The sequence below is a fragment of the Choloepus didactylus genome, chromosome 6 (genome assembly GCF_015220235.1).
Source record: "Choloepus didactylus isolate mChoDid1 chromosome 6, mChoDid1.pri, whole genome shotgun sequence".
Taxonomy (NCBI): domain Eukaryota; kingdom Metazoa; phylum Chordata; class Mammalia; order Pilosa; family Megalonychidae; genus Choloepus; species Choloepus didactylus.
This window is the reverse complement of record NC_051312.1, coordinates 109,748,515-109,765,803: the sequence shown is the minus strand read 5'-3', so window position 1 is coordinate 109,765,803 and position 17,289 is coordinate 109,748,515. Positions and strand designations below refer to the sequence as shown.

The window sequence follows — 17,289 nt, the reverse complement described above, 5'->3', positions numbered from 1 at the left end:
GCACTGTGTACTGTGTGAGGCCCTTTTTCTTTCGTATTGTGGCTTTCTTCTTCTCCTACCCCATGCAAGAAAGACTGGAGATAAATCTTAGTTTATAATTAATATGAAATTTGAATTGAGATACATTATCTTCCTTTTTACTTTAGAAATAACATATTCTGCATTTCCAAAACTATGAAAAGAGTCTCACATTGCCAGACCAGGATGGGTCTGGATTTGACACTGTCCATTACGTTATTTAATGTTTTCTATGTAAAATCTTCTCTTATGAAAAATTTCTTTTACAACTTAGCTTTTCCACTACAGAATTGCTATGTTTCCTCATTCTAGCTTAGTTTCCTTTTTTTTTTTTAATTGGCTACTAAGAAGCCCTGAAACAAATTTAGTATTCAGTTACAGCAAAACTTTTGTAGAAGAAGATGATACTGAAGATGCATCACCAATATATGCATGCTGTCCCTCAGTCCAAAGGGGATGTGCTGGAATGGAGCATCCAGGACCACAGGAATCTGTGGGTTGGCTGCTGTGGGTCGCTTGAAACCTTGGATTTTATTTATTTATTTATTTATTTATTTATTTATTTAACTTTTGGGATGGGGTTGGAGGGGCAGTTGGGGACGATTTTGTTACCTTGCAACCCTTGCTTCATGCACTTGTGTTGGCCACCCACTCTTGCAGGCATTTGAGTTTGGACTCTTGCACATTACTCTGCCATCTAAGTAGTGTGTCTGAAACCAGTTAGAATTCCGCATTAGTCACCACCAATTACCAGGTGGTTTGCTATTGTACCAACTGCTATAACAGAGACTGAGAGGGAGAATTAAGGAATTCCTCAATACTTTCGTGGGCAGAGTGGAATGTGACTGGCTGTTTCAGGTGGGAATGGTCAGGCGACACTTGCACAGGAAACTGCAATGAAGTAAGGGAGTGAGCCACAAGATACAGGAGGAGAACCTTCTAGGCAGTGGGAACAACACATGAAAAGGCCCGGAAGCAAGAATGGGGTTAGCCACACACTCTTGCAAGCTGGTATTTAACAAATTAATATTTAACAAATTACTACGTCATGCTGGTTCTCATACTACTTGATAAGAGATACTTTGTTGCATAATGATAATCTCTGATTATTATGAACCCGGGGTGGGCATTTTGTCAGACATTTTCTCTATTTATGATGTAATGCAATCTTTGCTAGTTCAAATTTTGTGTTGCTCCATCTAAGGAGGATAAAGTGTTTTACAAGTGTTAATTATGCTTCACACCATCTCTGAGAAACAGGGAGATTTCACCATAACTTGTGAAGTTGAAGAAATGAAATAACTTATGAAAGACGCAAGAAATAACTTACTCATACCCAAGAAACCAAAAGCAAGATAATTAAAACATTTCCCAAATATTTCACTTCAAATGCAACTGAGCCTTTCATTTACAGGGGAGAAAGTGATTTTTCATACCATGCATTCGGTTGAAATTCACAAACTCTTTGTCCTCTTTGTCAACACGGAAGGGATGCCAGGTAAACTTCTGAATGTTTTCATCAATATACCAGCTCAGATTCTCATCAAAGACTGTGAATAGTAGATAAAATTCCTTGTCTATTCCTTTCTACAGTGAAGAAAGAAACAAATGCATAAAAAATGCAGCCTGGAGAAATTCTTAGCACTGCTTCACTTTCAACATCAGCCATAGCTTCACCATGTCATATTGTAAATCAGGATTCCAAGCATGAGTCTGATGAATTCATTCCACATGTGGGAAGTGTTCTTTCTCTGTCCATCCTTCCCCGTCCCGTGTGACTTCTTCAGTCCCTGCTCAGAATCCTTTCTCCTCTGCGGTACTCCTCTTGTCAGGCTTGTTGTTTTGGCCCCAGTCTCTCTCTTTGACTTCATCTCCTTGCACTCAGCTCTTAGCTCACTCCTGCCACCCTGGCCTTTTGCTCTTCTGTGAACACACCAACCCCATTCCTGCCTCAGGGCCTTTCCATGTGCTATTCCCTGCCTAGAAGTTTCATGTTTCGTGTGACTCACCCCCTTACTTCATTTCAGTTCCCTGTGCAAATGTCACCTGACCACCTCACCTGAAACACTCACACTCCACTGCACCCACAAACTCCCTCCCTTTCCTTTAACCTACTTTACTTTCCTTCACAGCACTTATCTCCACCTGAAGTTATAGTATGCATTTACGTTTTAACTCATTTTTAACTGTTTATTCCACTGCAAGGTAGGCTTCTGTATGAAGGTAGTGATGCTTATGTTCCTCTCTGTAACCCCAGCTCCAAGAACAATGCCTGGAAAAGCAGGCACTCAATAAATGTGTGTAAATGCAATAAAGAATTTATATAAATGATGAGACTTTGCTAAATTATGTTAACTTCAGTCAGTATTGGGGGGACTATGGATTGTTTCCCACTGTGTACATTCCTAATCAAGTCTATTGTGCATATCTGACCATAGAGCACACTGAATTGATGAAATATGCTTTTTTTTGAAAACTGAATCAGAGAGGTGACTGTACTTTCTGTTCCTCAGTATCTTCCTACCTCTATATGTGCTCCCCTCTGACCCACCCTCCATCCTGCTGCCTGTTCCAGAGGGTCTTCTGCCTGGCCTTCTGATCACATCTCCCTCTTCCTCAAACTGGACAATACAGTCTAAACTCACAGTGATCCCTGGTCTCCATCTACCTGTTCAGTCTCATCTTGGACCCTTCCCTGATTCAAGGCCAAGCTCCTCTGGCTCCCTGATCTTGCTGTGTTCTTTGCGTCTCTGTTCTTTGTGAGGTGTCAACCTTGACAGTCTGCCACATTTTTTTCCTACAAACCTCTAAACCAACCTCAAGATCAGCTTAAATATCCCACCTCTGTGATGTTTTCTAATTCATAATCATAGAATTGGGTGTTCTATACTTCACTCACCTATTACAGCTTATGTACACTTATATGAGTGCTTTTATCATACTGTGTTTTAAAAGCCAGTAGTTTAAGATCATGGGCTATGGAAAGAAATAATGTACATTTGATTTTTTGCAAAATGTAATACATAAATATAAAATTTTATAAAAATATAAAAATAAGATGTCAAAATTAGATATTTTTAAAGACCGTGGGCTCTGGGAGCAGACAGACTAGATTCTAATGTCATTGCATTGGCTTACCTGCAGTGAAACCTGGAGCAAGTGATTTACCCTCTCTAAGCTCTAATTCTCTCATTTGCAAAATGAGGATAATATAGTCCCCATCTCATGTTTTTCTGTGTGTATGAAAATTAAATTAGATAATACAGGAAAAGCATTCAAAGCAATGCCTAGCAAACACTAAGTATGCAGTCAAAGTTAACTCTTATTATAAGCTGTGATTGCAACTGTCCATAGTACAAGAATGAACCAGGGAAAGGGGTTGAGTAGGAAGTCTTCATCACTTGAGAGGTATCTGGAGGATAACTGGGGAAATGATGAGTCTCCGAGGCTGGGAAAATGGCTAAGGAAAAGGTGAGAAGGACGGTGACAGGGCCCTGACACCTGGGTGTGGAGTGCTGATGGAGAGCCTCCCACAAGCAGGTCTCACTGGGAGCAGGTCACAACACGAGCATCTGAGCCTGAGCAGCGGTCCATGCTTGTGAAGCGCATCTTAATCAGTACATTCCAAGCTCCCACACAGCAGCGAGACTTGGAGGACTCAACCATAAACCATCACACAACTCTGAGTGCTTAAACGTGGACAAGAGAAATGAGTTTCGCAGTTGAGGTTGTCCTGGAAATCTTCAGTGTCTATTTTGCAGACCACTCACTTAAAGTTTGAGATGTATGTAATAATGGTACTTTCTGTTAACTAAACTTCTTAATATAACTTTAGGGATAAGAGCATTCACCCTATATTTCATTTATGCAACCATAAATATCTGTTGAGTGTCAACAATGTTCCAGGCATTGTTCTAGGAAATGAAGATAAGTCAAACAGGTCCCTACTCCAGGATACTTACTACAGTCTCATAGGAGGAAACATACTACACACGTAAGCAAATAAATAAAGATGGAAAATATCCAATAGTGGTAAGTGACATGCAGAGAATTAACATTAGGTGATGTGACAGAGAGTAACTTTAGTGAGGGAATCAGGGGAGGCTTCTCTGAGGAGTGACAAGATGATCCAGGTCACGGAGAAGTACATTCCAGGCTGAGGGAACCCTAGTTTAGAGACCAGAGCCAGAGGTAGAGGGTCAGAAAGGCTAACGTGGAGTGAGTAAAAGGGAGCGTGGGGAGAGGATGACATCAGAGAACTGTCAGAGGCCAGGGCACACAGGGCCCTCTCAGGAGAGGCTGAGAAGTGTAGATTTCATTCTAAGTATGATTGACAGGAAACCACTGCAGGGTTTTCAAAAGGGAAGTGACCTGAAGTTCTTTACATTTCAGAAAAGTCATGCTGCTGCCCTGTGATGAAATAGATCATGGAGGAAAGAGGGAATAGGAGGCGGGAATAACTAGATGCAACCCATGGTCCTGGATTAGAACCCGGACTAGACAAAAAATGTTTTTCTTTTCCTATAAAAGACATTAAGAAGATAATCAGCAAAATTTTAATTTTGTAAATCAGATAATAGCATTGTATGGATGTGAATTTCCTGACTTTGATAATTATACTGTGTTTATGTCAAAGAGCATCCTTATTTTATAGGAAACACACACTGAAGAGACATCTTGTCTGCAACTTACTCTCAAAAGTTTCAGAAAAAAAACATAGAAAAAGAGAGAGAGAATAATAAAGCAAGAGAGGTAAAATGTTTATATTTGGGAAATCTGCATAAAGGGTATATGGGAATTCTTTGTAGTTGCTTTTGTAACTTTTCCATAAGGCTGAAATTAAATAAAAAGCTTAAGATAGACATGGATGGATGGATGGATGGATGGATAGATGAATGGATGGATGGATGGAGATAAGTAGGCAGAAATAGATGATAGAGAAAGGGAGTGGGAGCAGGAAGTTTGATTAAATGACTATTGTGTTGGGTAATGAGTATTAGAAAAAGGCCTTATATTATCTGGCCATACTCAATGGCATCCATTCACCACTGGAAGAATTTACAACAATTTACTAGAAAGAGATGCAAATACCTCTTTACATGTTAATCTCTCTACCTGCCTCAAAGAGGCCTGACCATGCTTTCACCTGAGTATCTGCTAGCGCCAAGAAGGAAGTCTGGCACAGAGTAGGTGTTAGATAAGTATTTCATGCACTGAAAATAACTTTCTATCTGGCCAACTGAATACGTCTCTCAACCAAATCCCAGGTAAGAGTGTTTCCAGTAATTAGAATGTTTTTCATGAATTTTGTATAAGTGGACTGACCCTGAACAGCCCTTGGCTCAGGCAACAACTCCCATAGACCACAAGGTGCTTCTAGCAAACCTTGAAGTTAGCATTTGGTGGATGTAATAGGGACAAAATCAGAGCTACCCTATAATGTTTTCTGGCACTCAATCTCCTTGGCTGAGGTATTTAGCTGGTAAAAAGGAGAGTAGTGCATTGGAAAAAGGACAAAGTTGGATATTGGAGTCCCATGTTCTACTGCTGACTTGCACTATTCACTGAGTGTTTTTTCTGGGATATCACTCAATGTCTCTGAGCCTGTTTCCTTTAAAATAGGAATAATCACTCTACTTTGCCTTATACAATTGTTGTTCTGTGAGGTATGTATAAATATTTAGTCATATTACACACCTGTTATTTAGGGTCCATTCAGAGGGCCAATGGCACCCTACCCCTCCAGTGGACATTTTTGGGATTTGTCCTTCATGTAGGGACATGAAAATCTGAAGTGGACCAAGATACTTGGTGTCTTCCAAACCTACAGATTTCCTTTGAACCCAGAAATGAATCCATACAAGATCAAATGCTATAAAATAAACTATATAAATAAATTTCCTTGCTATTTCTGATTGATGAAATAATTCCACATTGTTAAATGACTGGAGTTTCCTCTTTATATCAATGCACTTAATAACATGTGGACATAGCTTAAAATGCTGTGCTTTGCCACAATAATCATTGCAAACATACAGGGCTCCAAGTTGGGAATTGAAAGAAATTATCTACATGGCTTCATTGTTCCTTCAAGCCATAGTTATTCACATCCAATTTACAGTGATTCTGAGTCTAGAGCCATGGTTCTCAAGTTGGCTGCACAGTGGAATCATCTGGAGATTCTGATTTAATTGTTCTGAGCACCTGAATACAAGGACATGTAGAAGGCATCCAGGTGACTCTAAAGGGCAAGCAGGGTTGAGAAACCCTACCCTAGAGGAAAGGATCTGTACAGATCTGAGAAGATTCCAGAATAAAACAATGCACAAAGAAAGAGGCCCACTGAATCCCAGCCGCAACAAGCAAAACTATTGGGTTTCTGGGTGGGCATCTCTTACTTTAGAAATTCGGATCTTAAATTTACAATCCAGCAACAACAACAAAAAGTACACTGTGTAGAAGTCAATTTCAAGAGGAAGAAGGAGAAATCACTTTTTGTAACCGACTCTTTATCACTACCTAATCTCTAGCCATATTACTGCTCTCTTCCACATACAACCCTGAGAAGAACTTGGTGACATTTGATGGCTTACCTGCGTCCCATCGGCATTGAGAACGTCCTTTTTACAGACTAGCAAAGGCCCTACGAGGCCAGAGCTGGTGTCCTTGATTGCATCAACCGCTGAGAAGTACAGATAGGTCAGACATGGGGGATCAGCAGCTGTTGGGCTTACACTTTCAGGAACTGTCCACCTGTATGTGAAAGTTTCACCTGGCTTTACATGAGCCCCTGGTTTCAGAAATCCTGAGGAGATAAATGAAACAATTATTCAAAGCAACAGCCAACAACATTCAACTTGTCAGATAAGGTCATATTTTGACCAAGGACAGTTGTTCTCTCTTAAGTATCCTAACAGAGAAGGCTACTGTTAAATTCTGCTGTTTTATGAGATAGAAACTTAAAGGGTTATCTTCCTCATAGATTGCCTACTATTTCTTATTCAGATTATCAGGTTGGCAAATATTAAAAGAGTGGCAAATGTTCTTTCAACAATTAGATACAAATCTATGAAATACTGAGTGCCTTTTATGTGGACTATAGTATACTTGGCTATGCAGATGACAACCCACAACAGTTCAGCAAGAGCCCTATCTTTAGAGAGGTTTCAATCTAAGAGGTGAACTAGGAAACAACCCCAAAAAACTATAAGGTAGAGGAGGTAAGTGAATGTCTAAGAATACAAAGCTGACAAATGGCAAATCCAGGGGTTCAAACTCAGATACATTTGATTTCAAAACCTGTGCACTTAACCCCCACACAGTACTGCCAAATGAACAACTGAATCTCTCCTACTACACTAGACGGAGGCTAGAGTTGTATCTTGTCCACTGCTTTGCAAAAAGATGCCAAATAAGTTTGTTGAGTTGAAAAATAGAAAATATAAACATTTTGGCTTATATTTGGAATGTCCCTGGCATTCCTTTTGCATAGACACACAAAAAAATCATTCTGAGCATTCTGACCTAAAAATAAAGAGAGAGTGAGCAGATACAGGGGATGGAGCTGCAGCGGGAGAGGATGAGGATGGGCCTGGGGAAAGGGAATTCTACCTCCATTCCTTTCACCTCTGTCCCCTCACTATCTCCACAAGGCCTGCTCTCGACTGGGTCTGGAGTCACACTTGGCGTGAAGAAGTAACCCAGGAAGCCATGATGTCAGTTGCAGTGGTGGGGAAGGTCACCAAGGAGACCAGGAGTTTCCCAAGAACAGTATCAAGAATGGAAGCTTTCTTTCTTATAAGGAGAGAGTCTATGCTACATACTGCATGGTCAGGAGAGGCTAATATGACAATAAGCACATAATACACGGTTTGAATTATCTGTTGAGAGATTCAGAGTAAAGACCATGTCAAAAATTTTGATGTAAACCAAACATTGGAAATCAGATTTTCCCCTCAGGCATCAGCCACAATATCCCACACAATCTTCAGCAGAAAAACCCTCCATCTTAGAGAAGTAAGGGTGATTGTGAAAGTAGCTCACCTTGAGATATACCACATTATTGAGGGAAAAGGAAAAGATTAACACTTCCTAAGAATCTACTGTGGGCCAGACCTTGTCCTAAATTCTCTGCATCTCTCCCCAAAGCCCGGTGAGGTGGGCATTATTATCTGTATTTGATAGTTGAGAAGAGTAAGGTTCAGAAAGTTTAGATGATTGCCCAAGCTCACAGAGCAGGTAAGTAAAGGAACTAGGAGTTAATCAGGTCTATCTAGTTCTAAGCCCTTTGCTACATCATCTACATCTTATGTCCTTCCCATGCAAGAACCAGCTAAGACTTACCATCTATGTTTGGGGCTGCATCAGATGCCTTGTCAAAGAGCACACCATGGGGTAAAATGCTGTAGACCTTGTCGGCTTTGTTGGCAAAGGTCACTAACAAGGTATCACCCACCTCTGCCTTTATGACTGGGCCTGAGAAATATTGAGAAGAGATGGGAGAAGAGGATGAAAAGAGATAGAAATAAGTGAATAGGCGCATGGGAAGAAGAATCATTCTCTACAAATGTAGATGCCCAGTGAAAATCTCTCCCCCAGATCAGAACATGAAAGGCGATTTTACTGTACCAAGAATTCCAAGATGAGCTTCTGCCCTAGAGAGTCTCTTTCTTTGAGTAAAAGTTGCATCAATATACTCTATATACTGAACCTTCCAATATTTTCCTCCAATCCTGTTGTCCCCTTGTGTGAAGTAGGGCTCCGAGTCACTGTAAAAAAGACACAAGAACCTGAGAACACATCTCTCCATATCCATCAAATGTCTTAATTATGGAGTTTCATTTCATTATCTTCACCCACTCACCCACCATGTCCCCAGAAAAGACTCAGCACAGGCTTCAACAAAGTTCCAAGGAATAGTCAACCAGAGTGAAAAGTCTTCAGAAACTTGATGCTGAAGCTCATTTCTCTCTTAGCCATTGTACTTTATTCCCCAGAAATCCATTACTTGAAGAAGACACAGGCAAACTCCTTACTTACCAATATTGGAATTCCAGAATGGTGTCCTACAAAGTAACAAAGAGCTAACTGGTTTCTCTGCAGAATAAACATCCCTTATCTCTTGCTGGTGTCAATATGAAAAGTCTCTGCATATAGTAAGCTCTTTGGTATCTGGCATGATTAAGGAATGGAGTGTCCAGTTAATCAAATGGTTTAATTAATGGAGAGTTATAATAAAACTAAATACATGAGATACCAAATTTCAAAGTCGTGAAATACAATAATTTAAATGCTGACTAATACTATCTCTATACTATCTTATTTCTGTTTATGGTAACCGTCACTCACTCCCTCAGTCATGTAGACATAGAACAGTCTTCGGTTTCACTTTGGAGCTTATCCCCTTAATTTGTTCATTCTTGATTTGTAACTTTTTTTTTTATCCTTCCATTATTTTTCCTATCCTTTCTTTCCATTGCCACAACCCCAGTTCAGGCCTTCATCCCCTTGTGCTAGGACCATTACCGAACCTCCTAACTGCCCACAAGCATTCTCTACCTCACACTGGCTCACTGAGTTTTTTTCCTTAGCATACAGATTATTACAAGATTAATCTTGCAAAGAGGTGATTTTCATTGTCATTCACCTGTTTCAAAACCTTCCATTACTTCCAACTGCTAATCAAAGAAAGTTCTAAATTCCTTAATAAAGGATTAAAGGACTTTTGTAATTGATATACAATTTATTTACTTTACCCAAATTCTCTCCCTGTTATTCAATACAAATGCCCATTCACCTATGCAAATCCACTACTACAGTCATTCTGGTCTAATCACATTCCTCTGTACTGTACATGCTATGCATTAACCCCTGCATCTAAAATATAAAAACCTCCTCCCTTCTCTGCTCAGTTACATCCTTCAAAATCCTGATTGAGTCCCAATTCCTCTGTGAAGTCTTTCTTGGCTAGTTTAGCTCTCTCAGGATGCCCAGAGAACTCACTTTCTGGGCCACTGCTCTTATTTATAACTTCTACAGTTACTTCTCTTCTTCTGTGTTTACCATTCGAGGGTGAGAATATTGTCTAAAACATCCTTGCATCCCTCATGTCACCTAAAATACTGTACTTTCACATATCATGTTAAATATTGGTTGAATATAGTTTAATCTTTCATACTTCAGAATTCTGAAAGACCTCTAAGACATCATTTTAAATGCTAATCCTCATTACTCTTTATGAAGAAATGCTGGTCAATGGAGAATTTTGAAATCAAAGTGTTTATCATATGGTTCAATCAAATTCTTTAGGCAAGGTTCAAGTGCATCAATTTGGTGGAAGAATGAATGAATGAATAAAAATTACATTTAGAAAAACAAAGGGTATCATTGATCACAAAGGGAATTTTTAAAACAGCCCCCAAATAAAAAAAGGATCATAGGATAATGCTACAGACATCATTGCATATGAATCCATAATAACAAGTCAGGAGAGGCACAACTACTTTATGAATTCTTAGAGTCAATTTGACAAATACTATATGCTATGGGAGCCCAGGGAGAAAATGATTAATTATGACTCACTGGATCAGGGCAGGCTTCATTTAAGAGGGAACTTTGGAGCTAGCCTTTGAATAATAAATGGCATTTTACTGCAAAGGGAGAAAAAGGACATCTGGGGAAAGAGGGCATAGCTAGCATCTGGGTGCCCTTGAACAAAAATGGGTACCTTTCATTGGCCAGTCCATCTCCACCAAAAGAAAGTACTGTCTTAGTCCCTCTTCAAGACTGTCTGTCACATGTGCAGAAAGGCTGTCAGCTTAGTATTTCTCAGGGCACTTAGCACTATGGTTTGTATATAGTAGGTGCTAGAGAAATGTCAGATGGATGAATGAATGAATCCAATAGTCCTTTGATATAGCCAGCAAGTCATAAAGCAATAAATACTCTGCCAGCTCTCTTAGCCTGACATCACAGGGCTAAGAACTGTGTGAGCCATGTCATCATGCCATCCATGCAGTGTAAGTGCTCATCAGCGCAGTGCCTAGAGTACAAATGAAATCCTAACAGGAAGCCTTGCAGATGAAACTTAAACACCAGCAAAGACAAGAGTGCTTACCTTCCAGAGGCATTTAGGGGCAGACCAGTGAATTTGTTGTAGCCTTGAGGACCATAATCCCAAAGAATTTTTTCAGCAGCAATGAAGTAGTGCCTCCGCTGACCCTTCATCTTGGGGTGAGAAATATCACCTTTGCAGGTACCAACATTGTATTGTCCCAGCATCCCAGCTGCAGAACAGAGGAAAACCACAAGCCAAGCTATAAATGTTCATGAAAGGAAAAATCCACACGGGGAAAGACTGACAGAAGTATCTTTATGAACATTTAAAATGTTTGTAAAGAAAACAGGACAGGATTATAAACTTAAAGGCAAAGGATAAATGGCCGGTTTTATGGTGGATTTGTGACACAAATGAAAAAAGATTAATATGCAAATCACTGTTAACAAATAAAGTAAAAAGCAGATCTCCCAATACAATTGGCCAATATAAATCATGTGGAAGAAAAAGTTCAAACTTAATAGTAATCAAAGCAATAATGTTCACTCATCAGATCAGTAAAGATTAGAAAACTGACAGTTCTCAGCATCTACAGAGGGATAGGGAAAAAGGCATGCTCACTCACTGAAAGAGCATGTTACTGGAAGAGTAACAATTTCTAAATTGGAATTTGGCAATTGTGCTGGTTTGAATCTATTATATATCCCATAAAAAACTATCTTCTTTCAATTCACTCTTGTAGGGGCAGACCTATTGTGGGTGGGATATTTTGTTTAGATTATTTCCATGGAGATGTGATCCCGTCCATTCAGTGTGGGTCTTAATTAATTTACTGGAGTCCTTAAGAGAGCTCAGGGAGAGAGAGAGCGCTCAGAGCCGACACAGACCCAGATGCTTGGAGATGCAGACACAAAGACGTTTGGAGATGCTAAGCTGAGAGACGAAGCCCAGAGTTTGCCCCAGAGAAGCTAAGGAGGACCCACAGGAATCAGGAGAAGCTAACAGAGATGCTTAGACAGAAACACCCTGGGAAAAATAAGCAGAGAGGCTAAGAGAGAAGCTAAGATATGTAATGCAGAGTTTGCCCCCAGGAGAAGCAAGCAAGGACCCACAGGAGCTGAAACAGAAGCCACGAGACATTTTGGAGAAAGCCACTGAATCCAGAAGCTTAAGCTGGGAGAGAAGGTTCAGCAGAGCCAGCCATGTGCCTTCCCATTTGACAGAGGAACCCTGGATGCCATCGGCCTTTCCTCAGAGAAGGTATCTACTTCTTGATACCTTAACTTGGACATTTTCAGGCCTTAGAACTGTAAATTTGCAACCCAATAAATCCTCATTGAAAAAGCCAATCCATTTCTAGTATATTGCATTTTGGCAGCTTTAGCAAACTGAAACAGCACTGTATTTCCAAAGCTTTTTTAAAAAAATCAAATCCTTTGTTCCTGGAATTCCAAATTTAGGACTTCTCCTAAGGAAATATTCAAACAAAAGTGCAAAAATATCTGTCAATTAATGTTCATCAGTATTATTTATAATAGAAAAATAATGGAGGAGGGGAGAAATATAAATTTTCAGCAACAGAGTGTTGGTTAAGTAAATGATAATTTCCTTGTAATGGACACTGGAAACATAAATGATGACATAGATCTATATTCACTGACATAGAAATGTACCTGTGATATATTAATAAATAGAAAAAGTAAGCTTCAGAAATATTCACAGACTGATTTCATTTTATAAACTACAGAAGAATTTATTTGGAAAGGTTTAGAAAATAGTGTGGGAGGATATTCACTAAAATGTGACACCATTATTTCTGCATGGGATTACTGGTTTTAAAAATTCAGTTACTTGCAGTTTCTAATTTTTCTACAATAATTTTTTTCCTGAGGTTATGGACAATTCAGGGAATACTGTGTTTCAGTGACTGTCTAAACACCTACTTACAATCCACAGCTACTGGTCAAACTTGACAGTCTTACTAGTCTCAAATGGCTGCTAATGCCTTGATTTTAAAAGTACAGTTTCTCACCAAATTTGACAGTATGAAATCTTTTAAAATAGGAACCTTGTCTTACTAATCTTTGTATTCCCTGGACAGTGTCCACTACATATTAACTGATCAACAAAAAATGCTTGTTGAGTTGAATGTAATTGGAATAACCCAGCTGACTAATGCTAAGTATAGCTATTTAAGATTGACAGGAACAAGAATGTGCACCCAAGCAGCCCAGGATAGGTGGATCCCTGTAACTGTTAGTGTCTGTATGTTGATAGTCAGTTTCCAAATTTAATCAAACACTATTTCTTCTTCTGTGTCTATCCCATTAACACATCTTTTTTCCCATTCTTGTTTTCACCCTCATTGACCAGATCCTTGACATCTCATAACACTATTGTGGCCAGTGCTGCTTAACTAGCACCCAGTGCCCAGAATCTCTCCATTGAATCCTTTCTGCACAGACACATCATATCTCCCCAAATTGCTGCACTGATTATGCTACTAGCATATCTGAGGATCTATAAGGATCCCAATTGTCTTCCAAACACAGTCCCACCTCCTTAGCTTTGCCTTTCAAAGCCCCTCCCAATGGGGCCCAACCTGCCTCTGTAGGTGGTGCCTTTCTTATCACTCCTCTGACATGGTCCAGCTAAATAAAGACTGTATAGTCCCAAGGAACCAGGACTAAGTCATGCAACAGGCATTTAATTCAACAAATTTTTATTGTGCACCTACAATGGCCCATGAAGAAAACTATAAGTCATTGAGTTTTGTCTCAGTATAAGGAAGAATTTTCTAATACAGCAGTCCGAGAAGAAATGGGCTGCTACAATTAAAAGAAATGTTTAAGACGGAATTCAAGAATTGGATGGGACTTGAGTCATGCCAATCTGGACACACACACACACACACACAGAATTGGATAGGGCATTGGTCCAGATTATCTATAAAGTCCTTTCCAATATTAAAAATTTATTTGCTACTTACAGTTCCTCAAAATAGAATATGTGTTTTTCCAAGTTCATGATGCTTCCTCTACCCGGAAGGCCTTCTTTTCCTTTTTCATCTATTCAACTTATCCTCAGATTTCAAGGCTCAGCTCAGAAGCTAGCTCCTTTAGGAAACGACTCTGATTGCTCCAGAGAAATGAGTATAGAACCCAAAAAGTATTTATCTCATTCTGCCTCAAATTTGATTCATTTTGTAAATGTCTTTGTCTAACTACTAGATTATATTATTATAAATTATGTCAATCACCCCTGCCCCGACCTTGTTCATAGGGAGGTGGTTAATAAGTATCTGTTGGAAGAATGCCAAATAAATGTACATTTTCCTGTATATTTAATGTGTATTTGTAAGTCCCCCAGCCAAGAATCTATGTAACAGCAGGCACTGAATGATTACTATTGACTGTGTGGTTTAATTATACCATTCTCAGCATCTCCACACTAATACAATATGTGGGGTTTTGTTTGCTTGTTTGTTTGTTTGTTTTTTTACCTTGTAGGTGGTCACTGACTTGGCAAGTTATCATCCACTTCCCAGGATTTTCGACCATCATTTCTAATGTCAGCAAGGTGGCTGGGAACAGGTTGACAACATCAGTGCGATGCCCTCTGCTGACGAAGGTGTTCCCATAAAAATAGATGGAATGGATGTCTATCTCATTCCCCATTCCAAACAGGTGCCAGGACACAGAGTCACCAACGCACATCTCAGGTTCGGGGAAGTTTCCAAAGACGTATCCATTGAGGGCTGAAAAAAGAGAAACACACTAGTAGAAGAGACTCCCTTGCAGAGGCAAGAGGGACCATAAGGTCTATTTTGGCAATAAATAATGTAGCACAGTTGGAAAACCAGCTCAGATCATTGGCTGTAAGGCTTTGGTGCAGAAGATCATGGTTCCCTTCAAAAAATATTTTTCCGTAAGTAAAAGTAAGGTCACCACACACTCAAAACAGCCTTGGAGCTGCTGTGTGAGCACAACAGTTTGGTCAGAGTAAACACAGGCTGCTCATACTTCTGGGATGGCTCAGTTACTGCTCAGTGTAATCCTTTATTTGCATATCTGCTGTCTCCAGTAGACTCTGAGTTCCTTGGGGCTAGAAACTTTGTCTTACTCAATCTTAAAGCAATTAGGACCTAGCAGAGCAGTGGCAACAGTAGTAGATACTTAATTTAAGTAATGAAAACCTGTAAGCAAGATGGAGAGGAAATGAACCAATTAGAAGACATGCATATATTTTGTTACTTTAAAAACAAGAAGGAAAAACAGATTCTTGCTAGGGCAGAATCTTACTGATTGAACTTCTGCCATAAGTTCAGAATCTAATACTTTTGAGTCATTTAAATGGCAGGCCAGACTTGACCCAAAGTGCAGAAAAAAACTTGATTCAGAGCTTTTAAAAGTTAAGATGTCACTTCTTAAATTAAAAACTGAGTTAAAAAGTGATCATTACTAAGATAATAATGATTTAGGCAGCACAATTAATTCTAAATCATTTCAGCAATTAAAAGTAAAATTTAAATAAATTAGTCAATAAATCGTTTATTAATTGAGCATCTTTTATAAGCTGTTTTTTTCTTGTTAATTTTTTTTCTATACTTGTTAGATTTCCTTTGCCAGTCTGAAGGATTGTCTGCAAACATTTACTGTTGAGTACAAGCTGGTTTTTATTTTAAATGTAGCCTATATTTGCTTATATAATCCATTCCTTTTTGTTGGACATTTTTCACTCTGAAAGAATTTAAGAGGATTTATGGGGGCACCTGAGACACCACCATAATTAGTAGTTGTCAGTAATTTTTGAGATAAAAAGATCAAAATGCCTATTTTGTAAAGAACAGAGATAAAGAGTAAGCAGTCACAGCAAGGATTTGAATTTAGGCCTTTTTTACTCTACCCTTCATTTTTTCCCTTCCTCTCTTCCTTCTCCTCTTCTGCCCTTCCTTATTTCCTTCTCTCCTAAAATATTTTCCAAGCACCCACTGACCCAAGGTGGCTAAAATATCACTAGAGGAAAAGAGAGGGCGTGCAACATCATGGAAATAGCATACTGGGAATCATGCCTGCACACTGGCACTAATTATCATTTTGACTATAGACAAGTCATTGATGGCCTCTTGACCTCAGTTTCTTCATCTGTAAAATGGGGGGTGTCAGATGATCTTTAGCCCCTTGCCTCTCCTTTATGATTTTATGACTACATTGAGGCTGTCTCAGGTAGGATGATTCTGAGAGACAGACAAGCAAAACTTGGAGGAGATTTGGCAAAGAACAAAATGGGGTATACAACTTTCCAGGATGTAATTTCTACATCCTGAAAGTCTGCATTAAGCCACTGCTCCCCAAAACAGGGTTGGGTAAGTGTTGTGTGTCAACTGACAGAATAACTATAGAAATTCACTGTTTTCAATGATGCCAGGGTCTGGCACATAGTGGATGCTTAATAAATTTTGTTGATTTAAAGAATTGGGAAAGCTAACAAGCTCACTCTATACCTAGCACAGTTCTTAACACTTAGCAATCATTCAAAAATTGCTATTAGATCAAGCAAGAGGTTGTAAAACACAGGATTATTAAAAGATGATTATTTCATTCTCTTTTCTCCTTTCTGTCAATCTAAACCCACCCACTTTCTGGGCTCCTCTCGTGTCCTGATTCTATCCTGATTATACATGAATCCTTCCATTTTCTGTACCACAGTTTTATCCACACTTTATACACAATTTAATACATATTTACTGTCTTGTCCCTTCTTAGATTGCTTTAGGCTTTGACGTGTCATGTCCTATATCATTTTCTAACCCTTCTCATCACTAAGTTATAAATCTTAGAAAATTAGGTTCAACATTTCTGTGTATTTTGTATCCCTTGTATTATGAGCTACACAAATACAGATTAGGTATGTATTTGTCAATATGTGGGAGACACTCACCATGCATTTTGTTACTCCTCTGGAAAACAGCATCTTCTTTGTCAACCGAATCAGGGTCATCGCAGAAATGTCTGATGTTTTCATTAAGGTACCAGCTTTGGTTCTCATCCACCAGAGTAAACATTATAACAAACTCTCGGTCCACATCAGTCCTTGTCCCTGAATATTTATTCAGGATGCCTATCAGACACATTCAGAAAAGCAGATAAAAAACTTCAAGGGGAACTAAACCAAGGTGAGCTTTGCTTCCTGCCAACAGTGTCAGGTAAGGTTGA

At 39.2% G+C, this 17,289-nt stretch overlaps 1 protein-coding gene across 1 annotated transcript in view; it reads right to left on the bottom strand.

The window, feature by feature from the left end:
• The window catches only part of HEPHL1 (hephaestin like 1), a 103,538-nt gene that overhangs the window by 23,536 nt on the left and 62,713 nt on the right, over positions 1-17,289 (bottom strand). The window contains exons 4-10 of the mRNA XM_037838719.1: positions 17,015-17,194; positions 14,577-14,831; positions 11,135-11,303; positions 8,647-8,786; positions 8,362-8,493; positions 6,612-6,823; positions 1,455-1,605 (exon numbers count right to left, since the gene is read on the bottom strand). Coding sequence (XP_037694647.1) covers positions 1,455-1,605; positions 6,612-6,823; positions 8,362-8,493; positions 8,647-8,786; positions 11,135-11,303; positions 14,577-14,831; positions 17,015-17,194 — 1,239 coding nt within the window. The remainder of the gene's footprint in view (positions 1-1,454; positions 1,606-6,611; positions 6,824-8,361; positions 8,494-8,646; positions 8,787-11,134; positions 11,304-14,576; positions 14,832-17,014; positions 17,195-17,289) is intronic.